Source organism: Scaptodrosophila lebanonensis, unplaced genomic scaffold (assembly GCF_003285725.1).
Source record: "Scaptodrosophila lebanonensis strain 11010-0011.00,11010-0021.00 unplaced genomic scaffold, SlebRS2 tig00001412-arrow-pilon, whole genome shotgun sequence".
Taxonomy (NCBI): Eukaryota; Metazoa; Arthropoda; class Insecta; order Diptera; family Drosophilidae; genus Scaptodrosophila; species Scaptodrosophila lebanonensis.
Genome location: NW_022060739.1, coordinates 12107546 through 12133251, shown reverse-complemented (window position 1 = coordinate 12133251; position 25706 = coordinate 12107546). Strand labels below are relative to the sequence as shown.

The window sequence follows — 25706 nt, the reverse complement described above, 5'->3', positions numbered from 1 at the left end:
TAAATGGTAAAAAATAGCTTCAAATTAAAATTGCTTGACATATTTGAAGTGGCCTTGCCCGAAGAGAATATTTTTCTAGAGTTTGAGTCTGATAGCTGAACATCATAGGTGGTGACCATCTAAATTTTTCCAGATACCACGGAGAGGTGAAACATCTAAACCAGTTTGTATTTCATTATTTATTATTTTTCAGATCAAATAAAACAGGGAAGAATCAACAATTTGTATGCTAAAAGGAAATGTCGGAGAAAAGAAGCAAAAAAGTTGTACAATTGATTGTGCCACCCAATATCAACATACCATGATCATTATCAATGAACATTAAGTAAGGATACTTACAAACGGTTACTGGTCGCACGTGAACTCACGTACTATTACATCGAGTTTTAATTGCTGGTCCATTCCGAAAATCCAATTTACAATTAATCCGCGTTTTTCGCCTAGTCATGGTGCCATTTATAAGTAAGATAAAGGTCTTGTTTCAATAAAATTCTAACAGCGGGCCGAGACATCGCCACTTCATATAATGTTATTTATATTATTGTTAATTCTTCCAAATATATCATTTTTTTTTAAAAACATTTCTTATGGTTCATAATATTGGCGTTAATAAAATATTAACAATGCGAATACATGCGCCTGCAAAATGAAAAAAAGTATGTCTCTTTAAAAAATTTAAGAAATTTATGCATCGCATAAATGGTGGGTCCTTTTATTTTTTTTTTTTGTAATTATAAAATAACACAATTTTGTTAGAAATGTTATCTTACTTATCTAATTTGACTACAATAGTCTCGAGAGGGAGAATCTCTAAACTATTGAAATAAATTTTTTCACCTTCGTTTTCTGTAAGCATTTGATTGCCACTGTAGAAAAGTGATGTCAAGTCTAATGTAACATTTTTCCCTTTTAGGTTAGTAATGGATACAAATGAATTCCTTCGTGGGTAGCTGCGTTCTATCATTATAATGTCGTCATTGCTGTGGTGTATTTGAGTATTTGGTAATTTAGTATTTTGTTTGCAGATGACATTCTTATATAAGGAAGGAGAATGATCCCGCAAAGAGATCATTTTAGCAATTAATTTTGAATACTCAAAATTATAAGAAGACGTCTCCGAAATCCACGGCAAAGTGTGGTAACTTGTAAATTGATGTGTTGCATTGGGCCAAGCCATTGGAACCAAATGGTGCAGATGTTTCATGTCATTGCGTTCATTATTTGGATATAAAGCACTTTCAATGGCAATTTCATCACCATAAAATATGCTTGGAGTACCAGGCAGCATTAGCTGCATAATTGTGGTAGCCAGTGCGAATTTCGGACTATCTGCTACTTGGGAGATCCGATTAAATGAATCCACACCTCCAATGGACCAGTGGGCCCATGCACCATCTTCTTTAGGGGGTAATAATTGGGTAAGTATATATTTTATTCGTTGATCTATAGCCTTTGCACCACTTCCTACATTAAGACGAATGTCGACTAAATCAATATAATTGGAAATGTCGGCTATTTCTGCATATGATTTGTTCATGAATGTAGACTCTTCAACCATTAGAACAACATTTGACCCAATATTTCGTTTCCATAATGCTAAGTGATTTCCTAGCATAAAATTACTTGCAAATTTGTCCAGCCCCTTAAGATAAAAGCCGTCCACTCCATGGCTGATCCACTGAATAAGTGCACCATTGATCAAATCGTTAAAGTTTCCCTCATTAGAGATTCCTTTAGTGATCACTTGGCGAAGTGGTAAATCTAATATAAGCTTCATATTGTTCTGATGCAAGGCATTTGCTAAGTTCTTAATGTCGGTTACTTTCCCAATTACTGAGCTTATTCTAGTAATAGATGTAGGATTATCATAGTCATCCGGGTAGTGTGCCGAGTCAAAGATAGAATTAAGCCGCACCGCAGAGACACCTAAAGAGGCCAAATAATCCATGCGATTCAGTATGCCACCTATGTCGCCAATGCCATCATTATCGGAGTCTTGAAAGCTTGCAGGAAATATTTCATAAAACACACTTCCTCGATACCATGCCGTCCTGTAAACAAATTAAGAATGCCATTAGTAAATTAAATTACAAAATATTCTACCCAATTCCGTTTTCGGTATATAAAATATTGAAAGATTTCAAATTGTATATAGGAAAACTGGAAAGAAGGTAATACACCTATTGGTTAATACATACTTTGGATTGCACGTTTTTGGTAATTGTGCAATTTTGGCGACAACAACCGAGCACATGGCTAACAACGCAGATAAAAATATGAAAAGTGTGAATTTTCGTATTAAAGGCCAGTTCCACGACACAAACAATGGAGCTTCTTCAGAATGATGCATATTTCCACGTATGTATTGACGGCTTGATTCCTAGAAAAGAAACCCAGAAGAAGTCAGACCCAATATACAACATAACAAGGTTTGTCTAACGAATCATAACGAGTCATAAACGAATCTAAAAAATAAAAACATTTCGATAAATGTTGGCCGGCTCGAGCGACCAATAGCGCCAATTTTAATTGATTTAGGTTTTTCCTTACATGTATGTACTTATCTTTTCCACAATCATATAACTAGCACCTACCTGATCACTGCTGACATTGGTATTTTGCAAGTTTTGATAATTTGTTTTGTTGAAGAGATTTGTCGACGGAGATTCTGAAGCATCCATTGCAAGTCCAGTGCTACTACCAGATGAACTCGTTTCAGCTTTAAAGTTTGCATTGGATAAAGAAACATCTTTACTTGTGCAATTTGCACTTAGTGGGTGGGACATTTCCAACGGTCCCGAAATGTTATTATTTGAAAGTAATGGACATATAGAGGCTTCTTCATCATGCATAAGTGTTGATATGGAAGGTGATGTAATAAGTGTTTGTGATAATTCCACATCTAAAAAAGATGGGTTCGTTGATAGTCCCATGTTTTCCATATGATATAAATTCTAAAAAACATAAATATGTTTTATTTTATGAAATTTCCTGCACATTAAAAGACTTTAAAGATTGAAATATGGCAAAATTATTGTTTACAAATAGAATATTATGATCGACTTAGCCTGCCGTTAAAAACCCTATTACAGTATTTCACGGTCAGGCTAGCTCGACTATAATATTCTCTCTTGTTGTTGGTTGTGTAGATATGTATGTTTATACTTATATGTACATATTTATATACATTCACACATGCCTAAGAAATTATAAATTTTGATAGAACTATAAATATCGTTATTTGAATTCAATTATAATTTATTAAGACATGAACACGAAACTCCAATTTAAATAAACACGCACATTTTTATCCATATTTATACTTGCATTGTGTCAAAAGATACTCATGTGTATCTATGTATATATGCACAAAAAGTATTTAATAAAATTATATGTAACATGTAGTAGATACATACATATCTACACTCTATTGGGCTGCCAAAAGCCTTCTAATCACTTATATGTAATAAAGCGTACATGTTCCCTTTTATTATCACCAGTATGTACCCAACTTACTTTATCTTTTTGATCCCTCGTACGTTGTTATATTACTCGTAATGCGGTGAATAATTTACACCCGAATCGAACAATTAAGCAGTGCGCGTGCGCTTTTTATAGACATCGAGTTTATTTTCGATTATCGAAAAATGTATTCGCATTGGAGTAGGCATCTATTGCATCGCAATCTTATATCGATATATACTAATAAATATATTAAAAAAGCGTCTAATTTGAATAACATGTATACTTTGAAATAAAACAAATGAGAAATACATAAAAACTTATAACGTCTATAATATTTATTTATAGTATTTATTTTCAAATTTCGAACGGAACTGCTTTAGCTCTCTGCTGCTTCCTATTCTCGTAGATGTTAATCAAATTTGAGGAGGACTTCATTCATGCCACTGAATATACATACATATTGTACATATGTATGTATATCTAAAAGGTACATGGATATATTAGGTTTGTCCAAAGTAAAAATTCTAACAGAGAGAACAATTCATTTCCGACCCCACACAAAGTATTCATATACATACATACATGTATTTTTGATTAGCATTGGAGGCCGAATCGATTCAGCCATGTCTTTCCCTTCGTATGAACACCTAGATCTCAGAGACGATAAAGGCTAGAGACACAAAATTTTGCACACATGCATTATATGTGCATTATATTTATTAAAGCTGAAGCATTTAAGCTATAGGTAAATCTACCGCGACGACGAGTTCCGTTAAATCGCTAATATGTACATACAAGTATAATACAAATTCTTTTGACATAGCACTTTATTAGTTTCGTTTTGTATATATGTATGTATGTATGTACAATCTGGCTATTGCAAGAGCAGATCTGTCTCTTGCGCGTTTGTGGTCATAAGATACTGTTCAAGCTGAGATGTTGTCACACCATTCTGATTCAAAAACAAGTCGAAATCGTAAGCACCATTTTGTGCCGTTGATACTAACTCCGTTGGCTTGCTCACCGTTTCGGGGTTAGACAGCAAATCAACATCGAATATATCTAACTCCTTTAATAGTGTCGTATTTTCAACATTCGATTCAGATGTGGCGTCAAGGACTTGACTTTGGTTTGATTCATGAATGGCCTTTGCATCGACAGTAATAATGGGAGCTGGCTGCTCAACGGCTTCGAGGCCATAAACCAGATTCGCAGAAGTCTGGGTAGCCTCAACTTCATCGTCGTCCAGCTCTTGTGGCTTTAAGGTGCTCGATTTGTATTGAAAATCTGTTTCTTTAAAGTCGACTTCGATGGGAAACAACGGCGGTAGACAGCCCAACCGTTCCACCACAGATCTGTGGAGCTCAGCCAAACTATTAAGCAGGCTACGCAGCTGCTTATTCAGATCCATGGCATGTTTGCATTCTAGCAGCTCCATTTTCTCGAGGACATCAGTGCGCATTCTGGCAAACTTGCTTCGCGCATCTTGCCGGCATCGCAGTATTAGCCGGTATTCATAATTGCCCGTTTCCACCCGATATAATGGCTCCTGTAGGGCTGCGAAGCCGTGCTCCTCATCATCCATCTCCTTAACTTTAAGGCAGTAGGATAAGTAAGTGAATTTTGCGTCCGCATATCGCCGCACTGTCAGTTTCGTGTCCGGAATAGCCTTGTTCAGGTATGTGCCCAAGTCTGCCAATACCGGTTGAATAAGCTTTATTATGGCCAGACCATCCTTTTCTAGATTTCGATGAAATTCGCCGAAGGTGCGGAACGCTTCGGAGGCTCGTTGTTGCGGCTCCCGCGCTGAAATCTGTGTGAAGCAGTCGCCGAAGGACTTGTATATTTGCAAGAGATCATAGTAGGCCTTCAGCATGCGACGTGCGTGCTCCACCAGGCCCTTATACATCAGCTCTGTACCCTGCAACTCCTCGAGGCGTTTGACCAAAGAATCGTTGCAGAGTATGGCGCGGGATAGGCCCAGGGTATCGGCTGTATTACTCGACATACTATCTACAATGCGATGTTTTAGCTTCTTTAGTATTATATCGAGGGACTTTCCCTGCTTAGGATCGGCGTGCAGTTTGTTGTAATGAATGGTTACTTCATCGGTGGCCGTTTGAATCATCTTGGCCACCTCCACCTTCGTTTTTCCCTTTACGCTGACGGAATTGACGGCCAAGAGTTCGTCACCGGACTGCAATGAACCCTCCCGGGCTGCTGGCGTGCCATCAAACACCTGGAACAGAGTAAGCACTTTTGTTACTCAAAAGTAGTAGTCAAGGTGTTATTTTTATAAAATTATGAATTTCGGCACTGCTCTTAAAATTCAGGTGATGCTATTTCAATAAAAATTTATTTGCAAATTGGCGGCAAACGAACGGCGTTATGGGCAATTGGTATAAATGGGTCGATGTGGACTTCTGCAAAGAGCCAATCAGTACACTAAGAACGCAAGACCGTGAATCTCAAGTGCCAGTGCCACCAACGAAAGCCACAGCGACGCGTTCCCGCTGTGATAAAATAGACAGCAAGCTAAGAGCTGTGCTCCATGAGCACGATGCCCGACTCTGTCGTACGCAGGCTGGTCTGGACCGGACTAAGGGCAAAAAATTAAAGAGAGTCCTCTCACCAAAGGTACCCAACGTTCTTAAATTTCAGGAGATATATAAGCGACACAAAGCACAGCTCAGCCGACGACTTAGGCAGCAACAGCGGAAACAATGGGAATTTCATTTCAAGCCTGTGCCAAACTTCAGTCGGCTGCACAAAAGATTGGAAAAAAGTCGCAGCTCGAACTCGGGGAATTCCATCACTGTTCCAATCACTCCGCAGACTCTGGTCAAGTCAATAGAATCCAGCAAGAAACTGGAGCTGATGCGGCGCGATAACGAACGCGAGATGATGCGCAGACCAAAGATAATCTTCAATTCGACAGCATATATGCGCCGAGAACCATTTCTGCCCAAGTACGAGTCAACCATAATCGAGCCAAAGCCGTTTCAGCTCCGATGCGGTGAACGGGCCGAGATACGCAAACAATTCAATGCGAGAGCCAAACATGATCTTGAAATGCGTTTGCGGCTGGAGGCGCTGGAGCTGGCAAGGCAGAATCACGAGGAGTACCTGCAACTACGAAAATTGACAGAGTTCAAGGCACGGCCTAACCCGTGGAAGCGCATTTCCGCAATGTGAACGTCCCGTCCGGTCCATCATACCTATACTTATCGCATGTCTCTATATTTTCAAATAAACTTTGCCTTTGAAATGGCAAGAATGACGCTTCTTACCTGTACAATATAGAGGCAAGGACACATTGGAGCACCGCCCCCTATGCTGATCCCAATTAGATTGCTCTGATCCTTTTGAATGACAACGGCATTGGTGGTGACGGTCATCCCCCTGTTAAAATTAAAAAGAACAAACTATTTTACACATTTATATTTCAATAATAAAACGCCGAGGAACTCTTCAATAAATCTACAATAAGCTCAAGTCTATATACGAGTACATATGTATATATGTAATGTACATACATATATACTTACATGTATGAATGGAACTCTCTGAATAGGCCTAATATCAGATCTAGCAAGGGCATTACGGCATTTTTTGCTAAGACTACGTGATATGTATATTGTATTTACACTAAAAATCTAATCGAGTTCGAAACAAACTCATATTATTTAAAAGCAGCGTGCTTCTACATTTTTAAACACTTACATTACTTAAGTGTTTCGTATGAGAATGGTGTGGCGTTGCTTAAGTGTCAGAAGCGAAGAGGATGCACTCATTATTAAATAATTTATATAATAAAAGCCACTCTTTTTAATATTATTCATTATTATTTGTAATTCAGCGTATTATGAATAATTTTTTGTATGTTAAGGGGAAACAAAATATTTTTATAGAAATATATAGAAATTAAGAAGCCTCACCCGTCTCGACAACCGAATTAGCAGCTAATTATTTTGATAACGATATTAATTTGCTATCTAGCATTAGGTAGTAATTTTATTACTTCAGGAAATTGGTTTCTTGTGGGGAATTACATGATGTACTAGTTTCAAAGTTTACATTTTTAAATACTACAGACTTTGTAGCAAAAAGTGCACTTACAAACGGTCTAACTCAAATTTCTGCCGCAGAAGCTCTATTTCATAATGGTCTGCAGTCAGATTTAATCCGGAGCAGGTGACAGATGTCTCGATTTCGACAGACTGGGCGTCGGAGCAGGAGCTTATATTGCTAAAGACATCCATTGGACCTCTGATAAACTCGCAAAGTTGGTTTTGGTTTTACTTTTCTAAAACACTTTTGGCATTTCACAAATTAGGGAATTTCTGTACTTACTCAACGAAGTCGGTCGCTTGAACACCCTTCATTTAAGAGTAATAAGACATGAAGTAGAAACCCTCTTATTTTTGCACATTTACAAAACAATGTAAATATAAATGTACGGCAGAATTAAACTAGAGCCAAATTATTGATTTTTAGCATATGGCAGAAATATTGTATACAGCAACCAATAATTGTTTATTTTACTCACATCTTATCTTCCTCGAATAAAAAATCATCTTCTGTGTCATTCAGCATTTTTCTCAATTGTAAATTGTATTATTAACAATTTTTGCCCTTCTGGAATATCAGGCTTTATATACAAAACACGATTTAACAAAATATCGACTGTGCAGATATGCGGGCTTCTAACGAAATGGTGAAACGTGGTGAATGTCTTTGCTAAGGCAACATAAAAAGTCTTATAAATGTCCAATACAGCCTTATATTGAAAAATGAAATTACACTATTTAAGCTTAAATTGGAATTACGATTTTGTCTATTATATATTCTAAAATATAAAAACAAAATGATGCAGTGTTAGTTTAAAATGCACTTATAATAGATCCCTAGGGCTGACAGTTACAGAAAAGAAGCAACAGTTGTGTTAATTATAAGAGTAATAGAGTAACTGAACTGAATAAAGTGTTTTAAATTTTAGGGGAAGTATTTTATTTGTTTTTCATAAAGTGATTGTAGACTACAGGTATTTTAGGGCGTGGTGCGTGTCTGTAAGCAAGTAATAAAACAATAGTAAATATAATCCTTCTTAAGTACACAATAGACAAGATTGAACGTTTTGCAGCCCTTTTTACAGAATGGCAACACTGCTTATAGCAACGTCCATTAGCTTACCTGCAACACCTGAATTGTCTATTGTGAATACTTTTCGACTTAAACTTGTTGCTAAGCAACACAAGAGGCACAACAAGTAAATAAAAATGGATTGGGAAGATCTGAAAATGGCAATTCGAAAGGCAAATATGCGATATAGCCAAAGTTATTTTCGTATACAAATGTATTTACTATCTTTTAAATCACCAATAGACAACGGCGCGAAAAGGTCGCCGCTCAAAAAGTCGCGACTTATCCAAAGATGAGCCCAGCTCCAGTACCGCCTCAACTGGCTTGGCTACTTCAGCGAATGTGCACAACAACGATGTCTCAATTGATATCACCTTGAATGTTCAGAATGGTATTATGAGCACAACGACAACACCGGCCTCAAACAACAATGAATTGATTTCCAATCGCCCGCCAATGAGGAGGATATCAGGAGGCTGGGCCGATAATGGGTTGAAGAGTCTAAGGTAGACGGATCGGTTCATATTAAATGTATAAGTACTACTATATACTTGTTTTACAGGTCAAAGAAAAATTCGTTTGATGAGTAAGTTTATTGAGTTTTGTTTACCATAAAGTTTGCGTTTACATTTCATTAAATTAGCGAGCGCTTTCAGCAGACTAGACCAACAACAAGCTCGATTCCCACAGATGATATACCGATTATTCCCGATTTAGAAGATGTTAAGGATGAAATACTGTATAACGAAGTAGCTGAGCCTCCCACGTAAGAATTCCATATATAAGGCTGGTAATGATTTGTTTTTTTTTTATAAATTCAACTTTTACTAGAATAAGCAGCAATCGCGTCGTTACATTGAAGGAACTAAACTCGGACCTATTGTCACAGAACGCTTTTTCAGCCATCGAAGATGTCGATCTGTCCATATTGACTCGATGTTTGCAATCGCAAGAAAATTTGGAAGAACGTGATGAGGTCTGGGAGTGGGAAAAACTTTTCACGGAAGTCACAGCGGAAATAAACTCTGACAAAAGTGCCAATGCTGGCGTCTTACAGAAAATAGAAATTGGACCAGATGAAGTTCCGCCGACTTCTAAAAACAAATAAAACTTAATTTGCGAAATTAATATTTTTTACAGAATTTTTTAAGGATGATAACGCTAAAATAGGCATTTTTAATGGTGAAAAAACCGAAGTACCCTTTAGGAATATCGCATTAAAATATAATTAAAATAGTGAAAGCCAGCACAAACTCGTTTAATTCCTATTACTGTTAAGGTGTTGTGTTAGTCAATTGTTCCAAATATCCGCGCATGCGAACGCGCTAACCAACACTTCAAAATCGTTTGCATATCGATGCTAATCTATCGAATCGAACAAGTCTCTGATACACTTAGAGTTTTTGCAAACAATTCGTAATACAACATCTTTTTACCCTATTCCAACTGATCTGGAAAATTTAAGCACAAATCTGAATCACGCGATGATATCAGTGTTACAATCACATGGATATTCTTATAACGTAATTTCATAAAAAGAGAAATGCCGGAGAACGCATTACCAGAGCCTACGCGGGCCTCTCTAAGTGGCAGTACATTTGGGCAACGAAGGGAGGACATTTTTCAAAGGCTTCAGCAAAGCGCCCAACTAACTAGTCAGACCTACAGTGGCAAGCGTGAGTTGGCAACGGATCAGGATGATAACGTGCAAGAGCTGTGCGAGGCTTTGGAGCAAACATTTAGCTATGGCTTGCGTCAGCAGCCTGGAGCTAATACGTTGACAGCGGCGAGTATTCTGCAGAATATGCATGAAATTGTGACAGGAGTAAGTGGGAGCAGAAACAACAACAACGATTCAAGCTTTTGGGACTTTTGCCAGACCCAACTAACACCCCACGAGCGGCAGCGATACGAACAGTTGAATCAGATATGGACCAAACAGGGGCGTGGACGTGCCTTTATAAGAGCGTCCCTAAATGAAAAGCGACTTCAGAATCATGTGCTTACCTGGTTAAGTGACGAAGCGTTGTTGCATCGCTATTTCACTCCATGGTCACTGTTGCTAAATGAGGAAGCTGTTAGAAAACTACCAGAAATTCTCGACAGCCTAAAAGATGTACTCTTTGCGCTGAATGTGGATACAACCGAACTTAATGCTCCCAAGCGCATGCCCTCCAGCGCCCCTGTAAAGGATGAGCCAATTATTTATGCGCCGAATCCAGTACCTGTCGCAACGCGCACGCAAAAGCGAACAGTTGGCGCTATAGAGCGACCCATTGCGGGCGGTAACTCAACTGAGGACCTATTGAGTGCCATCAATACAAAAGTTGAACAGCTAACAGTCAGCGACAACGCTATTGAGCAAAGAATACCATACACTTCAGCATATACTACTCCCTGTGATCCCATTGAGCCTGAGCTAGAGTTTCTAAATACACCTTTGCCGGAAGTTTACCCAGCTAGCGAAGAACAGACAAAGAACTCCGGCGCAGTGGCCAACGACGCCGGCGATGACGAACTCTATGAGGAACGCAGTGATACTTCGTCGCAATACAGCAAATCATCTTCTTTGACAAACTGCACGGAAAGTCAGCAGATTACCGCATTGGAACAACAACTTGGCGTACTTACTGATCGCTGCGCCTTGCTCGAGACGCGCGTGGCTGAGCTCAGCCTGCAAAATCGCCAACTGGTGCGACGTCTTACATTGCAGTTTAACGCTACCGGAATCGATCCGACATCATCGTTTCTGGCCAACTTTCTTATTACCATTCCACAAGTTAAACTTATTAAACCTCAACGATCTAGCGCATACTACACCTACGAAATAAACATCACAATGCGGCAGCGTTTGGAGCATTGGACTCTGTTCAGACGCTATCGCGAGTTCTACAAGTTACACAAATCATTGCTGCGCACGCATCCCAGCATCGCAGCCATTGAATTTCCGAGGAAGAAACATTTTGGCAATATGAATCTCGTTTTTGTGGAGGAACGTCGACAGCAGTTACAAATCTATTTATTGAATCTACTGGAAACTTTACCTCTAGTCGAAGCATGCAAATCAAAAGAAGATTTGCAAAAAGTCTTTCCGTTTTTCAGAGAGACTTTTCGGTAATGCTATAACAATAATTCGACTCGATATTAATCGTATTTACTTTGGTGGTTTTTGTTGATACATATATAAACATTAAGTTTGACTTGTATTATATGTCTTAATTATTAAGATAAGAGCTTTATAAAAATGATATTAAAGGTACATACAGGCGTTTGTTATGCTCATAATTCAATCACTTTAGTTCTGCCTTCGAATAACTCCAGAACTGGCGGGAAAAAACTGAATTGGCAGCACCCTATGGTTGCTACATTTTGTTCTTGACTTGGCAGCCCTAAGCTATCAGCCGTTTAATGTTATGGTTTCGTGTACTTGTCTTATTCGCGAGTGATATTATGAGTAATTGGAAATGTTTCGAGGTGTATTGGCTGACTTGAGCATAGATTAAGAAACGAGCACACTGTTCATTCTTCTGCAGCACAGCGGTTACGAAAGTCTTCAGATTTATTCATTTTGTGCAATTGCTTTCGACTCTGCAGTTGGTTAGCGGTCGCCGGAAAAATGTCTGCAATTGTAATTGCTATTAATGCGGCGATATCGGTCAGTGCTTACCTCATGACTGTCCGCATGATACCACGGTTTCGTGACATGTTCGTGAAGGCCAGACTGTATGGCAAGGACTTGTGTAAGAGAGATCAGCCACAAGTGTAAGTCCTGGCAACTGCCACAAATGTTAAGTGAAATATAAATATCTTATCTTCTAGACCTGAATCTTATGGTGTGCTTATTGGCTGCGTGTTTCTTGTATCATTATTTCTTTTTATACCCATACCATTCACATTCGATGAAGCTGCAGCAATGGATGTGGAGACTGGCGGCAAACCGGCAACATTTCCACACGACAAAGTATATATTAGTCACATTCATGTAAAAAAGCAGCTTCTAATGCTCTTTTCAGTTTGTGGAGCTGATTGCCGCCCTGCTGTCTATCTGCTGTATGATCTTCCTTGGGTTTGCCGATGATGTGTTAGATCTCCGATGGCGTCACAAACTACTGCTCCCCACAATTGCCACTTTGCCCCTTCTTATGGTCTATTATGTGAACTATAACTCTACAACCATTATTCTGCCCCATTTCGCGCGTGCATTTTTTGGAAAATCCGTTAATATTGGTAAGTTATCCTCAGATCTTATTTTTAAAATGACTCCATTGCTTTTGTTTCTTTCCAGGCATATTCTATTACGTCTATATGGGCATGCTTGCAGTTTTTTGCACGAATGCCATCAATATTTTGGCTGGAATTAATGGTTTAGAGGTCGGCCAATCTTTGATAATTGCCGCCTCGATACTAGTCTTTAACATAACCGAGCTATGTTTGGGTCATCAAATCGAGTCTCATAAGTTTTCAATATACTTTGTGCTCCCGTTTTTGGCCACTTCATTGGCTCTTTGGAAATTTAACAAGTAAGTAACTCTCATACATTACACTTAATAATGTGCCGATTAGCTTAGAATGAAAATTAAGAGACCTATTTTAGTTTGCAATTACAATTTTTTATTATTTATCACAGATATTGTGTCTGCAAAGATTCAAAGTTTTTAACGACATACGTACTTTACACGAGTATATGATTTTTATCTTTAAAATTGACAATTGCCAGAATTCAATACATCTATATTTTTCTTATTGAATATTTGAAATTTTTTAAACTCGTGTAAAGCGATACTTGTAAAATCTTAGCAGAATTATATAGCACATAAATTATTGAATGATAAACTTACACATACATGGTTTTCATAATTATAAATCCTGTTTAACAATTGATTTGTTAGTTAAATAATGGCTGTATGCGATGTAAGATATTCTTATTGAGGAACAACTCAAAGACCAATTGGAAACAGATTTTAAACATTCACTTAGGTATAGGTATAAACTTTTGGTTCATTTTTAGACTTAACTGTAGAGCCCTTCGGAATTTTTTAATCTTGTAAAGATATTGACTTGAAAAATTAGATATATCTTAAGTAATATTACAGAATAATTTTATAAAATCTCAGTCGATAAACATGTTAAATATGTAGCGCATCCTAATCGTCCTCCTCCTGGACGTCCTTAAGCACATCTATTTCAAACATATTGACCAGCAACTGAGCGTATTGGCTGCCACTAGAAAGCGCCACTTCGGGTGCATAATATTTCTCTGCCTCCTGTCGCATCCGCAATAGTTTTGTGCTGCCGTCTACATAGATACCTTGCGAGATCAGTCCTTGCATGTAGTTGCTATCAATGTGTGTCGCTCCGCGTGTGCCTACCGGCAAACGTACATCCCTAATTTTGGATGTCTGCAGAAAATGAACGATTTGTTCCGGTGGAAAGCAGAGCTGACAGGTCCAGCCTCCATAATGATTCAGATCGCCCAAAGTATAGCTGGTCTGATTATGCAGTCGCTGTGGATCGCCGTGCAGATGCACTAAGGAACTTAAAACGCCTCGAAGAATTGTGCGCTGCGGATGCTGCCAATAGTAGCCAAAGACGTTGTATTTCAGCCTGAAGCGCAGAGGCAGCACGTCTACTGCATAATACTTAAGGAATTTGAGTGCCGCCGGTGCATAAACGGTTTGGGCATCGCCGTAAAGAAGCAAGTCATTTGCCTGCATTTGCACGGAGCACTGAGCCCAGAGCTGGCGATAGAAGTAAGCATAGGCGGCGGCACTGCTGCAATTGATCAAGCACTGATACAACAGATAATTTGCGTTGCTGCCCAGTATGGATCTCAGGCGTCGTTGTAACGCCAAATAGCTTAGACGTTCCCTGTTCTCACTCACATAGTATACGAGAAAGTAGTCTACAATGCCGATGAGTGTGCGCAGCTGCAAATCAAAGAGCTCCAAGCTAAGGTGCTGCCACGGGCCTAGTTCCAACAGATAGTAAAGACGCAACTGGCCGCCACTATAGCCTTGGCTGCCTTTCTCTCGCAGTTGCATAGGCAAGCTGGTCTTGCTAACGCGGCTGTGAGTCATTAATGCACGCCAAATTATTTCCGGCTGCCCACAGTCCCGACTATGCCAACCACTCGCACACCTACATGCAGGCTGTGACTGCAACTGAAGGTCGTTGTACATATCGTCGCGAGTTCTGCTCTCGTTCAGTGTGCCCTCACGGAAGCACCACACCTCTGGCGCCAGCTCCAGGTCGATGTAGTTGGCCATTGCAAGCTCCGCTGTCTGGTTTAGTACATCTATTTTCATTTGAAAAAAGTCCTTTTCATAGCGATTCACGTTTTCGAGACGCGAACAGTGCCCCTGACTTTGTCGCAGTGTGGTTTTCGATTTCCTCACCCTAACAAAATTTACCTTTGCAGCCTCCGTATAATCCAAATTGTAGCTCCCCTGCTGCTCCCGACCATTACTCATTTGCAGCAGCCACACCAAACCAATAAAGCTCACCTGCAGGATCAGGACGGACCAGAGCACTAATTTTTTTGTTATAGCCAGACGACCCAAACCGGCACCAGCGACGACTAGACTGTGCGCCATTTGTGCTTAAAAAGCTATTGCTTTCTTGTTTTTATTGCACTTTCTTGTGCATTATGCCCGAACTGTATTTCAAAAGCAATTTCTTCTTTCTGTACATTCTACTTTTCCAAGATATGTATGTGAGATAGCGTTTTTCTATCTACTGTATATCTCAACACACCCAATTATGGCTTACTAATTCAACCGTCCGGCTGACAGCTGTTCACATTTCCCACCCCTGTAACTTTGTCGTTGACATTGTTGTTGCTGTTGCAGATCTGTCAAAAACGCTATGCACAGTTAGTGGCACAGCACTAAGAAACGCACCCAGTGTTGTAAAAATAACATATTGGATAAACCAACACTCACAAAATTTTAGAGTTTTAACGTGTTAACGGGAATTTAAAAGTAAATTTATGTATGTATATAAATAGCTACATATGTATATATTCATAGCTACATGGCAAAACATAGAAGTGATTGCTTTACTGCGATCATTGCATCTTTTAGTTTTTCTGGTTAACTCTAATAAGTGTTCGCGTTGCGAAGTATTAGTCTACCAAACACTATCATATTATAAAGTTGCAACTCAGACTCCACCAAATACTTTAACTTTAGATATTAAATCATATTAACTTTAGATATTAAATCATATTAACTTTAGATATTAAATCATATCATCAAAGAAGCTCTTTGAAAAAATGTATATGCATATTTAACTGCAAAATAGCCCCACTAATTGTAATTACTTTACACCCATAACTAACTGATCTTCTTGTTTTATTGCAGATACCCATCCAAGGTATTTGTGGGTGACACTTTTTGCTATTTTGCTGGCATGACCTTTGCTGTGGTCGGCATTTTGGGTCATTTCAGTAAAACCTTACTGCTCTTCTTTCTGCCGCAGATTATCAATTTTCTGTACTCGACGCCGCAGCTTTTCCACTTTGTGCCCTGCCCCCGACATCGGCTGCCTAAATATGATGCTAAGACGGACCTGCTCCACATCAGCACCACCGACTTTCACCCAAAGGAGCTGGGAACTTTGGGTCGTGTTATGGTAACAGTGTTCCGTACCCTGCGGCTCATTAGCTGGCAGGAGAAGTCTGATGGACGCGTCATAACCAATAATTTTACACTGATCAATTTTGTTCTCGTGGTTTTCGGGCCCGTACACGAACGAGTCGTTACTCAGATGCTGATGGGAGTTCAGGTGATGTGCACTTTAGTAGCTTTCGTCATACGGTACCCGCTGGCTAATTACTTTTATGAAACATAACGAAGTCCTACCTTAGCTTTAAAAGTCTTATTATATTTTAATAAAAGATTGTACCCATTCATACGAATTTGTGTAAATTGTGAGACAAGTGTGTATATATATTTTTTGGTTTGCCGCAACCATGAGTGTTTCGGAATTCTCCGAAGAGTCGGACTTGTCCTTTCCCGACGAGGAGGATGAGGGACCAAACATAGGCGTAAGACTGTCCTACAGAAACATCGTTTAATTATAGACTTACAAATCTTTCCAGCTCTACATAGGCGGTCGAAATGCCGCCAGTCAGCGTCACGGACGTGGTTGGGCGATTTTGCCGAATGGAGATCAGTACGATGGCAATTACCGGAAGGGTCGTCGCCATGGCATTGGCCTTTATGTGTTCAAAGGTGGAGCCCGCTACTATGGGCAGTATCGGTGCGGAAAGCGCTGCGGACGTGGCATCTTTATATATCCCGACGGCTCCGTATACGAGGGGAACTGGCGCAAGCATCTGAAGCATGGAAAGGGACGCTATAACTATGTAAATGGGGATACCTATTCGGGGGACTGGTACAAGGGCATGCGCCATGGAGTCGGCATTTATAGTTTCAACACAAACATCGACAACTGCTGTCTGACGGTGCGCCTCAAGTCCACATGGAACTCGAATGTGCGCATGGGCCCCTTCGAGCTGTATATTGGAAATGATGATAAGTGCATCATACTTCACGGCATTTGGGACACACTCTTCCCTGTTGGCCCGGCCGTCTTCAGTTTTGACAATCGCTATCTACTCCTCGGCTACTTCCTCTCGCCAAATCAAAATATTAGCGCTGTGCGTGCCGCCGAGGAGTTTGGCGAGGAGCTTCAAGCCGAGGGCGAGGACGAAGAAGGTAATATATTGCCGTTGCAGCCGACTCTTTGGTTCGCCCAAGAAATTGCCGTTTACGACTATTCGCTGCTGCCACAAGAGCCGGTGCCGCTTCCCATATCCGACTCGGAGCTCTCAGTGTGCTCGTTGTCTACTGTGCCGAGCATCCGCAGCGAGGAGAGGATCTCATACTACGGCGAAGGCGAGGAAGTGGAAGGCGAGGAGGGCGAAATGGAGTGTTTCCCGTGCGAGTGCGAGTACAGTCTCAGCGAAGTTGAGTCAGACAGCGAACCATGCAAGATCGATGCCAGTCCTTGCGCCATCGAAATTCTTAAACAGCCTGAATGTCCGGAGACTTAAGCTCCTATATAACGGAAACATGTTTTTTTTACAGAAGCATGCAAGAGTTTGTTACGATTTCCGGTTTTTAAAATAATAATATTTAGTTCTGTCAAATTAATACAATCTGCGCCTAAAAACCAACAAAAATAAAACATTTCCACGCAATTGGTCTTAGCTGTATCTTTATATATCTCAGTTCGCTGATAAGCACAGAAATTACTGAAATAAGCAACTTCAGCTGTCAGTTTTAATTGACTTTAATTTTTGGCAATGAAGCACCACACTTGACAGCTGGAACGAATCTCGTGAATCCAGAATCGATTCATGTGCCAGTCCTCCGAGTGGAAAAAGTCCCTCAAAAATGTACTTTTATCAAGAATATTTTAAAAAACAATAATTTGATGTATTAATGATTGCTTTTTATGCGCAAATTATAAATGAACTGTGAATTACAAAAACCGAACCGAGATTGAAAACGAATTTTGAAATATGTATGTGTGCAAAGGCGAGTAGGAAATATGCTTTATACGCAATCATGGACGTTTATTTGTTGATATACATCCTGATGTAGAAAATATTTTATTGTAGATTCATACTATGATTTGCATAAAATTTCAATTGGATTTAAAACTTATTTTCATTTCAAAATACATATTCTTCTTACGATCTTACGCATTAACATGTGTGTAATACAAATAAATCACAAATGGGGCTCCTTTTCAAGTATTATTGACATTTTAATGATACCTTTTTAGTTTCGCGTGGGCGCACTTCTTGAATTTTTATAGAAATTTAATATGAAGACTCTCATTTCATTTCATTTATTCACTTATTCATTCCCTTTTTGTTTACGATGTTCATTCAGCAGTTGACTTGATTTAAAATTCACTAATTAATGCTAAAATTATTGTGTTTTCCTAATGACTGTACTCAATTCAATTTGTATTTTCGATACTCATATGCCTGTATGTATGTATGTATATATATATATATATATTTGTAGGAATAATAAACTTATTTAACAAAGTATATTAGCTGCACTTTAGCCACCTAAATATGTATATAAACGGGGGAAGTGGAGAACCATGTCTTGAGTGCCTACTACACTATATTTGTAACGCATTTATCCTTTTCAATTAAAGCAATTTACAAATTGAGCATTTATTTGAATAATAATGTCTATTTGTAATGCGATTTGTAATAAAGTGCGATTTTCGGACCTACAATCTACGTCCGTTTAATCAGACATCGATCGAATACATATTGAATTTTTAACAAAAAAAATCTCTTGCCGGCATTTGTATTTGTTTAATCTTTAGTTAGCCGAAGCAGTAGTCGTCAGAGAAATTGCAATCTCAGAGTTACAGCAGTTAGAATTGTCACAATTATCCGCCAGGCTGTTGGAATCACACGAGGAGCCAGCCAATGAAATGGAAGGCGGCGTGCTGCTCGCTGCCTCCAAATTCCTAGCCTCGCCGTGATCTAAACTATCCCTACCGTATCCGCGGCATAAGGAGGCCTTGCCACACTCATCTAATATGATGTTCATTTTCTCTTTGCGCGGATGCGTCTGTGCGATCAGCGACGTCTGATTGACAGGATTGAGACGCAACAACTGATTTGGCGTTTCCTCCGTTAATAGTTCATGCAAAGTGCTACCGTCCTGCTGTTTGGACATCTTATAAATAGCCGAACACGATTTTGAGTTCCTCGTCTCGTTCGAATTTCTCAGTTCATTTAACTCCAAGTTGCTGGCACTGTCAACCGGGGATTGATCGATATTGACGTTCTTCCACGGCATCTTGTCTACAAAATAGTTGTCGTCTTTTCTGTCAGCGAGTATCAGTGCCATTGCCATGTCCTTGGGTCGCAACAGCAACGGATCCAACTTGAAGTCGTGCAGTTCCAGCTTCTGATTATCCAGATTTTCGTCAATATAGTTTATGTGTATGGGCGATGTTTGCAGGCATGTCTGCGAGAGCCGCCGTCCATCATCATCCGGTGGTGTATAATAGATGGAAGCACTGCTGGCCGAATTGTTTGCGACTAATCTAGACTTAATTTTCTGTATATTCAGATCTTTGGAGTTATTAAAGTCAACGCCAGCCATTTGACTCTTGAAGTAGCAGTCTATGTCTGCAATAAAATGTTTTATTATATATTTTTTTTCAATTGCAAAAGAGTAGGTGATCATTACCCTCAACTATATCCTCTTCGCAGCGACCGCGACAATTCTCAAAATAGAAACTAGGAAGATTCTCCAGCACCTTATTCAGAGTCTGCTGCTGATATTTGTAGCCTTCGCGCAGCCGCAGCACCTGATGGGCACTGAATTTGCGTATCTTGTTGCGCTGAAAGACATAATTTTCTCTGACCCAGCTTAGCTGTCCGGTCGAGTAGTCGCGCACCTTCTTCACCTGATCGTAGTACTGATCCTTGAGCGTGGTCAGATGATTGGAGCCCATGTCGCGAAACTCCTTCAGGTACTTCGCCTGTGACGTATAACTGCTCTGTATCCATTCCACTTGTTGGGTGCAGTTCTCGCGTATCCGATGTACCTGTTGTGTGTAGTTCTCGCGCAACCGCTCCAGTTGCAGGCTTTTGTAGCTCTCAATGCTGTCCAGCATGGCGTAGACTTGGCGAGCTCGGGCCGATTTTTTGTTGCGGCTTGCACAACAATAGAAGCGATCGCAGAGACTGAATCGGGCCATACAGCTCCTTAGGCCTTGAACCAGCAAGGTGAGTAGCAGGAATGTGGTGGCCAGTGCTGTGCCCGCCAGTAAACTCTCGATTTTGACACGATAGAAGACAATGGGATCGATGTACAGTCTAAACACATATTCAGTAATGAAATATCAATTAGCTTCTTAGCCAAAGGGAAATTTAAAAGCGCACCCTAATCATAAAATTGATATATTTTTTCGCTAGAATTGTTCAAATTAAGTTAAATTGAATAAAAGTAATAAAATTAAAGTAATAACAAAGTCGTACGTACATACATACGTAAGTATATTTAAGTAAGGTTGTGATTGCATTCATTTTATATTTCGGGTTTGTGTCTGTGCTTATGTGTGCAGTACGTACTTGAACCATAGCAGATAACATGGGTCGATATTACGTTTCCGGCTATAACTTCCTTTCGGGTTGTCCTTTTAGGACACTTAGACACTTAAGCTCTAAACGGTTGTAGTTGCAAAATTTGTAAACGAATTTCCAATTATGGGAGTTATAATCCAAAGTCTCTGGTGGTTGGGTGGTGAGGGTGGGGGGAGGTGGGTATTAAATAAATGAAACACACTTGTCCTGCTTGGGAAAATGTGTACACGAATTTACGTTACTCTATCACTCGTACCCTCCAAGATTCGTACATTTATAAATATAGACGGATCATGACATCCCCTCTTTGCAATGAAGAATAAATGTATTTTTTATACTTTGTGGCGTCTACCACGACTCCCTCTAGGTGTTACACACATTAGCACAAATCTAGCATGCCCTTACACCCTTTGATAATATTCTTAACGAATCGAAAAACAAATTTGTAATAAAAACACATCTCGAAAATTGAATACTAGAAAGCTGTGACGCACAAAATTTAAATTTTTCCCAAATGTTGGCTCATATTTGACTTTTTTAATGGATTGCCGGAATTCGAAAATATTTTTTCCGCTTTTTGTGTTCTTTTCATAAATATGATTTCATAAATATGAACATTTGTTTTAATGCATGCCTGATTTTTAAAAACTTGTTTCAAATTTCACTCACAAAATGCGGTTAATTTTTTAATCAAGCCTCATATAATTATTAAGCAAAACCAGAATTTTAAGATCCAAGCTTTCAATTGAACAACTTTGATGTTTTCTAAGTGGAATAACAGTTGCTCTGTTTTGAGGCTTAATTAGAAAAAAATCTGAAAACTATAGGCACGGGAAATTCTAAAGAGGTTCCATCGCCATAAAGCATAGTGGAGATGGAGATGAGAGACTTACCTGATGCCTGCGGAAGTATTGCCCATAATATTAAAGGTGTAGCAGGTGTAGAGACCGCTATCGCTGCGAGAGATGTTGTGGACCAGCAGGGAGCCGCTCTCAACGACTGTGACACGCTCATCAGCAGGTTGCTGGCTGACATTCAGCTGCGGATTGCTTGGATCCGTGAGCGCGAATAGCTCGAGCTTGCTGGGCTGGCGCTCCTGGCTATTGATGATAATGGGTCGTTTGTCGGGATCGGCGTGATGCCGCAAAATCTTGTTTCGTGGCGTTACCTGTAACAAGAATATTTAATGAGATGAGTAGGTCACCGAAAAGGAATAAAAATGTATTATAAAATTATGGTAAGCTTTTAAAACCAACAGCATTTTTTTACTAAAAAAAAAATTAAATGCCAAAATGCCAAAATTCCAAAAAACTATGTTAGAGTTTTGTTTTCAGAACCTTCTTTTAAATTTGTACGCAAATTAAGCTCATAAAGCCCTAATTATTATTATTTCGGATAGGAGAAATAGCTCAGGTTTTTTGTTTCTTATCTTTGCTCTTAATGGGCTCATTTATACATATATAATTTCTTAAAACATTCAATAAAGCGTTGAGCGACATACCCATATTATATCTGGAGCCGGATTCCCGGATACTACGCACTCCAACTTGGCCGTTGAATGGAGTCTGTGCATGGTGGGCTGCGAGGCCTCAACTATGACGGGCACAGTGCAGTTTAAAGTGTGGAGGACGTGCAACATGTCGCCCGGATAGCCGTACTGGCATCTGAGCGATGCAATCAGCTCGTTAGCATCCTCGTAGGTGTCGTTTACGTGATGGCCCCGCTTGCGTCGCAACATGCTGTGATTAGAGCTCAGCCAAGTGGACAGCCAATGCATTTTGCAGTCACAAATGTAGTCGTTGTTCAGCATGCTTAGATAACGCAGCTGTCTGAGATCCTTAAGAGCGGCGGGAAGCGAAGTCAGTCGATTGCCGCGCACTGTAAGTCGCTGCAGATGTTCTAGCAGTGCCACTTCGCCGGGCAGCTGGCGAAGCCCATTCCCGGCCAGCAGCAGAACCCGCAGATTGCGCGCATTCGCAAACAGTGTTTTGGGCAGCTGCGTGAGTCGAGGGTTTTGCTGTAGCGATAAGTAGCGCAAACGTTTCAGCACCGACGGATCCACGTGAGAGACATCATCGCGTGATATCCAATTTCCTAGCTGTTCAAGTGGCGTTTCGTCTATCCGGAGCATGGCAAGCGACCGCTGTTGTTGAAAAATGCCATCAGCTAGCTGTTTAAACTGATTTCGACTCAGATCCAAGTATTTCAAGGCATGCAGCGGCTCAAAGGCTTTCGAGTCGATGCTAAATAGCTGGTTGCGGGACAAATCCAAATGCTGCAGTCGAAAGGCGCCCGTGAAAGTGTTACGTAGCAATTGAGACAACAAATTGCCGCTTAAATTCAGCATTCTCAGCTCACTAAGTGGGCTGATGAAATGCGTTGCCAGCGACTGCAAGCGATTACGATCCAAATGCAGCTCGTGAAGATGATTAATGTGCTTCAGCTCGACGAGACTGCAGTTGTCGCACGTGGAGAGTCGATTTTGGCTTAGCTTAAGTACTTCGAGGCGGCGCATGGCGCGTGGGCGGGCCCAACGTGTGCACTGTAAATGATTATCAGTCAAATCAAGCAGTTGGAGGTTCTCAAAGCTCTGTGCATAAGCGCCAAAAAGTTCCGACAACTGCTCATCGTTTAAATTGCTATCCAACCATTTCAGACGCCGCACATCCTCCTTTTGCGACAGATTTAGGTGCGTCGATGTCGCTCCACTACCATCCTCCACATAATTGCAATGCTGCAGCGTTACATGTGAATAATTCCAGGCTTGTAGTTCGGCGTTGATGGCTTCAATGCTGACGTTTACACAGTGGATTTGAAATATTTTTGAGGCCACATCTTCAATCGAAAAATTGTCAACGTCAAGCGATTGCTCGACGCTCTGCGGCACTGTTGTCTGCTGTCTGACAAAAAGTTTATGCATGCTATCATCCCAACTTAAAGAGTAGTCGCTGTCCTGGAAAACTTCGTCTTCATCATCCTCCATTACCGGACCCAAGGAGGGCAAATAGAACTTATAGCCCAGCAGGGAGAACTCGTGCTCCTGCCACTTGCGCGGAGTTGGTACTTTGGTTTGGATCTGCGGAGGCATCGGCTGCAAATGTGTGCTGACAAACGTCGGTTTACATTTGCCAGCATTCTCGAAAGACAATGCCGACGACTGGCATACAACTGCTAGAGTCAATATCAGGGAGATCTTCGATATTGTTTCCATTTTTCCGTGCGTAATTTTAATAATTTATATGGCATTATATTTGTCTCATTGTGCAGTGGCATATTACATCTGAAAATAATATTTTAATGGTTCTTTTATTATTTATTTATTTCTTGCAATTATTTCTCTATTTATAATTCTAATTAAGTTCCCATGCGAATCTATTTATAATTTTCATTCGAAAGCACATACATACATATAATCAGTGAGACGAACCTTGAAAAGGGTATGCGAAGCTCGTAAATCCCACCAATCGTACACGTGCGGAAAGCTTTAGTAATTCAATTCCAATTCATTACGTTACATTTTTTGTTTATAAACAAACCTACACCAACAAACCAATAAAAATACTTTAAAAGGGACCTATTATTGCAAAATGATTACTTTTGTGACGTCGTACTACCCGTTTATACTGATAAGACGTAATATCTGACACACACATTGATTTTTCTTATCTACATACACACTATATATATGTCTGTATTTTTCTTGGGGGTGTAATGTTATGAAAACCAGCTGAGTTAACAAGCAAAGAAATTGGCCAAAACTGTTTCAATATGTGGCTGACAAAGAAAACGCAACCAACTCAACTTAGTGCGAATACATACACATATGTATGTACAGGTGTGTGTACAAGTTTTGAAAATAAGCTAATAATTTAATTAGAACGAGTAAGCAAAATAAAATCACAAAATAAAAGAAAAACGTTATTAAATAGACAAAATAAATTATTTAATTTCTGGCAAAAGCAAAACTCCTATATAAGTAAGTGTGTGGATGTTGTACACGCAACATAGGTGCTCTTGTGTCCTGCTTTATAAACAACTCAAAAGTTGCATAATCACATTTAAAATATATTTATGAAACATCAATATAAGACCAGCTTTAAAAAGGGAAAATGGAAAAATATATAAATAGCTCTTACAGCAGACGAACAAACACATACATATGTATATATACTCCATGCGCATTCATTTTGCCACAGCCAAAAAGAAAAACCTGTGCAAGCCCTATTAATTCTTCAAAAGCCGCTAGTGAATAGATATACAATGTAGGTACATACACAAGTAAATAACAACTACATAGATAAACATGTGTATGTCCTTGAACAGGGCGCAATGCATAGGGGACGATAGTTATAAGCCATTCATGGTGGCTTTTATAATTCATTCAACACTTTCTTTACCTTGAGATTTTATATTTTGCGTACGTTGGTCTAAACTTTTGCAGCGACTGCGATTTTGATTTTAAACTTGTAAATTGCTGCTGATTAAGGATAGAGAGGCAGAGCTCTTATGAAACCTAAGATAGGATCCTTCTCGAACGTCGACCAGCAAACCTCCCTAGGAGTAAGCAGTAGCTCAATATTTTTTACCCTTTGTCGCCCAGCAGTTCTTTTTACTGCACTAACACCTATGTATGTACACACACTTGTACAATTATACATATGTATGTACATACATATATACAACATATGTACAAGTGGCAGCGGTTTTGCTTTTTTTCTCCTTAACAATTTAATGGATATGTCCAATTTAAAATCTCAAACACACTTACCAATGCTTATGACATTTTTAATGCTTTTTAGGGACTTTAATTTATATTTTCCGTAACTTAACGAAATCCCTATGCTATTTGTTTTTTCTCTACCGTGAAACCGAGTAGGGATGCATATCGATATGGCTGTATCGATATTAATATTCAAAACTTAAGTAATTTTTAGTACGATATATCGCAAAATATTCTCATCTC

General features: G+C 39.6%; 9 protein-coding genes across 13 annotated transcripts; 5 read left to right on the top strand and 4 right to left on the bottom strand.

Moving 5' to 3' along the window:
* Positions 1-715: 715 nt before the first annotated feature.
* LOC115631558 (4F2 cell-surface antigen heavy chain-like) lies at positions 716-3612 on the bottom strand. Its single transcript, XM_030528349.1, has 4 exons — positions 3517-3612; positions 2595-2954; positions 2199-2380; positions 716-2051 (listed from the first exon to the last, which is right to left on the bottom strand). Exons 2-4 carry the CDS (start codon positions 2940-2942, stop codon positions 767-769), a joined length of 1815 nt encoding a protein of 604 aa, XP_030384209.1. The 5' UTR covers positions 2943-2954; positions 3517-3612; the 3' UTR covers positions 716-766.
* A 636-nt stretch (positions 3613-4248) lies between these two features.
* Positions 4249-8061, bottom strand: LOC115631451 (PRKCA-binding protein). Of its 2 annotated transcripts, none has more exons than XM_030528197.1 (3): positions 8015-8061; positions 6756-6867; positions 4249-5704 (listed from the first exon to the last, which is right to left on the bottom strand). In XM_030528197.1, exons 1-3 carry the CDS (start codon positions 8059-8061, stop codon positions 4340-4342), a joined length of 1524 nt encoding a protein of 507 aa, XP_030384057.1. In that variant the 3' UTR covers positions 4249-4339. The 2 variants fall into 2 exon arrangements, with proteins under 2 accessions (XP_030384057.1, XP_030384056.1); XM_030528196.1 differs by lacking the exon at positions 8015-8061 and adding an exon at positions 7585-7793 and having other exon boundaries at positions 4250-5704.
* On the top strand, positions 5817-6893 carry LOC115631452. The gene has a single exon (XM_030528198.1). The coding sequence runs from the start codon at positions 5854-5856 to the stop codon at positions 6658-6660; it is 807 nt and encodes a 268-aa protein (XP_030384058.1). The 5' UTR covers positions 5817-5853; the 3' UTR covers positions 6661-6893.
* Positions 8062-8621: 560 nt separating the features above from the next.
* LOC115631391 (intraflagellar transport protein 43 homolog) lies at positions 8622-9773 on the top strand. Its single transcript, XM_030528112.1, has 5 exons — positions 8622-8681; positions 8851-9113; positions 9170-9193; positions 9251-9373; positions 9439-9773. Exons 1-5 carry the CDS (start codon positions 8622-8624, stop codon positions 9713-9715), a joined length of 747 nt encoding a protein of 248 aa, XP_030383972.1. The 3' UTR covers positions 9716-9773.
* Positions 9774-10040: 267 nt separating this feature from the next.
* On the top strand, positions 10041-11866 carry LOC115631537 (sorting nexin-29). The gene has a single exon (XM_030528309.1). The coding sequence runs from the start codon at positions 10151-10153 to the stop codon at positions 11723-11725; it is 1575 nt and encodes a 524-aa protein (XP_030384169.1). The 5' UTR covers positions 10041-10150; the 3' UTR covers positions 11726-11866.
* Positions 11867-12059: 193 nt separating this feature from the next.
* LOC115631013 (UDP-N-acetylglucosamine--dolichyl-phosphate N-acetylglucosaminephosphotransferase) lies at positions 12060-16538 on the top strand. 2 transcript variants are annotated; one of them, XM_030527623.1, is made up of 6 exons: positions 12060-12369; positions 12427-12568; positions 12621-12834; positions 12893-13127; positions 15969-15981; positions 16087-16538. In XM_030527623.1, exons 1-6 carry the CDS (start codon positions 12224-12226, stop codon positions 16456-16458), a joined length of 1122 nt encoding a protein of 373 aa, XP_030383483.1. In that variant the 5' UTR covers positions 12060-12223; the 3' UTR covers positions 16459-16538. The 2 variants fall into 2 exon arrangements, with proteins under 2 accessions (XP_030383483.1, XP_030383482.1); XM_030527622.1 differs by having other exon boundaries at positions 15969-16538.
* Positions 13487-15394, bottom strand: LOC115631012 (beta-1,4-mannosyl-glycoprotein 4-beta-N-acetylglucosaminyltransferase). 2 transcript variants are annotated; one of them, XM_030527621.1, is made up of 2 exons: positions 15111-15394; positions 13487-15056 (listed from the first exon to the last, which is right to left on the bottom strand). In XM_030527621.1, exons 1-2 carry the CDS (start codon positions 15198-15200, stop codon positions 13752-13754), a joined length of 1395 nt encoding a protein of 464 aa, XP_030383481.1. In that variant the 5' UTR covers positions 15201-15394; the 3' UTR covers positions 13487-13751. The 2 variants fall into 2 exon arrangements, with proteins under 2 accessions (XP_030383481.1, XP_030383480.1); XM_030527620.1 differs by having other exon boundaries at positions 13487-15393.
* Positions 16511-17812, top strand: LOC115631793 (radial spoke head 1 homolog). Its single transcript, XM_030528631.1, has 2 exons — positions 16511-16654; positions 16709-17812. Exons 1-2 carry the CDS (start codon positions 16580-16582, stop codon positions 17663-17665), a joined length of 1032 nt encoding a protein of 343 aa, XP_030384491.1. The 5' UTR covers positions 16511-16579; the 3' UTR covers positions 17666-17812.
* Positions 17813-18363: 551 nt separating this feature from the next.
* Positions 18364-25628, bottom strand: LOC115631076. Of its 2 annotated transcripts, none has more exons than XM_030527721.1 (5): positions 25512-25628; positions 22245-24023; positions 21637-21911; positions 19845-20476; positions 18364-19783 (listed from the first exon to the last, which is right to left on the bottom strand). In XM_030527721.1, the coding sequence occupies exons 2-5, from the start codon at positions 23952-23954 to the stop codon at positions 18963-18965; spliced, it is 3438 nt and encodes a 1145-aa protein (XP_030383581.1). In that variant the 5' UTR covers positions 23955-24023; positions 25512-25628; the 3' UTR covers positions 18364-18962. The 2 variants fall into 2 exon arrangements, with proteins under 2 accessions (XP_030383581.1, XP_030383582.1); XM_030527722.1 differs by lacking the exon at positions 25512-25628 and adding an exon at positions 25141-25290.
* Between the last annotated feature and the right edge of the window lie 78 nt (positions 25629-25706).

Excerpts from the sequence above, each read along its gene's own strand:
- LOC115631558 (XM_030528349.1), bottom strand. The coding sequence starts at position 2,942 with ATGGAAAACATGGGACTATCAACGAACCCATCTTTTTTAGATGTGGAA. Across the intron at positions 2,381-2,594 it reads CCAATGTCAGCAGTGATCAG|GAATCAAGCCGTCAATACAT; the intron begins GTAGGTGCTAGT and ends TTTCTTTTCTAG. Across the intron at positions 2,052-2,198 it reads CCAAAAACGTGCAATCCAAA|GACGGCATGGTATCGAGGAA; the intron begins GTATGTATTAAC and ends ATTTGTTTACAG.
- LOC115631452 (XM_030528198.1), top strand. The coding sequence starts at position 5,854 with ATGGGCAATTGGTATAAATGGGTCGATGTGGACTTCTGCAAAGAGCCA.
- LOC115631451 (XM_030528196.1), bottom strand. The coding sequence starts at position 7,727 with ATGGATGTCTTTAGCAATATAAGCTCCTGCTCCGACGCCCAGTCTGTC. Across the intron at positions 6,868-7,584 it reads AAATTTGAGTTAGACCGTTT|GGGGATGACCGTCACCACCA; the intron begins GTAAGTGCACTT and ends TAATTTTAACAG. Across the intron at positions 5,705-6,755 it reads CTTGCCTCTATATTGTACAG|GTGTTTGATGGCACGCCAGC; the intron begins GTAAGAAGCGTC and ends ACTCTGTTCCAG.
- LOC115631391 (XM_030528112.1), top strand. The coding sequence starts at position 8,622 with ATGGCAACACTGCTTATAGCAACGTCCATTAGCTTACCTGCAACACCT. Across the intron at positions 8,682-8,850 it reads CAACACCTGAATTGTCTATT|ACAACGGCGCGAAAAGGTCG; the intron begins GTGAATACTTTT and ends AATCACCAATAG. Across the intron at positions 9,114-9,169 it reads AATGGGTTGAAGAGTCTAAG|GTCAAAGAAAAATTCGTTTG; the intron begins GTAGACGGATCG and ends CTTGTTTTACAG.
- LOC115631537 (XM_030528309.1), top strand. The coding sequence starts at position 10,151 with ATGCCGGAGAACGCATTACCAGAGCCTACGCGGGCCTCTCTAAGTGGC.
- LOC115631013 (XM_030527622.1), top strand. The coding sequence starts at position 12,224 with ATGTCTGCAATTGTAATTGCTATTAATGCGGCGATATCGGTCAGTGCT. Across the intron at positions 12,370-12,426 it reads AAGAGAGATCAGCCACAAGT|ACCTGAATCTTATGGTGTGC; the intron begins GTAAGTCCTGGC and ends CTTATCTTCTAG. Across the intron at positions 13,128-15,968 it reads GCTCTTTGGAAATTTAACAA|ATACCCATCCAAGGTATTTG; the intron begins GTAAGTAACTCT and ends GTTTTATTGCAG.
- LOC115631012 (XM_030527620.1), bottom strand. The coding sequence starts at position 15,200 with ATGGCGCACAGTCTAGTCGTCGCTGGTGCCGGTTTGGGTCGTCTGGCT.
- LOC115631793 (XM_030528631.1), top strand. The coding sequence starts at position 16,580 with ATGAGTGTTTCGGAATTCTCCGAAGAGTCGGACTTGTCCTTTCCCGAC. Across the intron at positions 16,655-16,708 it reads ATGAGGGACCAAACATAGGC|CTCTACATAGGCGGTCGAAA; the intron begins GTAAGACTGTCC and ends AAATCTTTCCAG.
- LOC115631076 (XM_030527721.1), bottom strand. The coding sequence starts at position 23,954 with ATGGAAACAATATCGAAGATCTCCCTGATATTGACTCTAGCAGTTGTA. Across the intron at positions 20,477-21,636 it reads AATACTTCCGCAGGCATCAG|ACTGTACATCGATCCCATTG; the intron begins GTAAGTCTCTCA and ends ATATGTGTTTAG. Across the intron at positions 19,784-19,844 it reads CGAAGAGGATATAGTTGAGG|ACATAGACTGCTACTTCAAG; the intron begins GTAATGATCACC and ends ATTTTATTGCAG.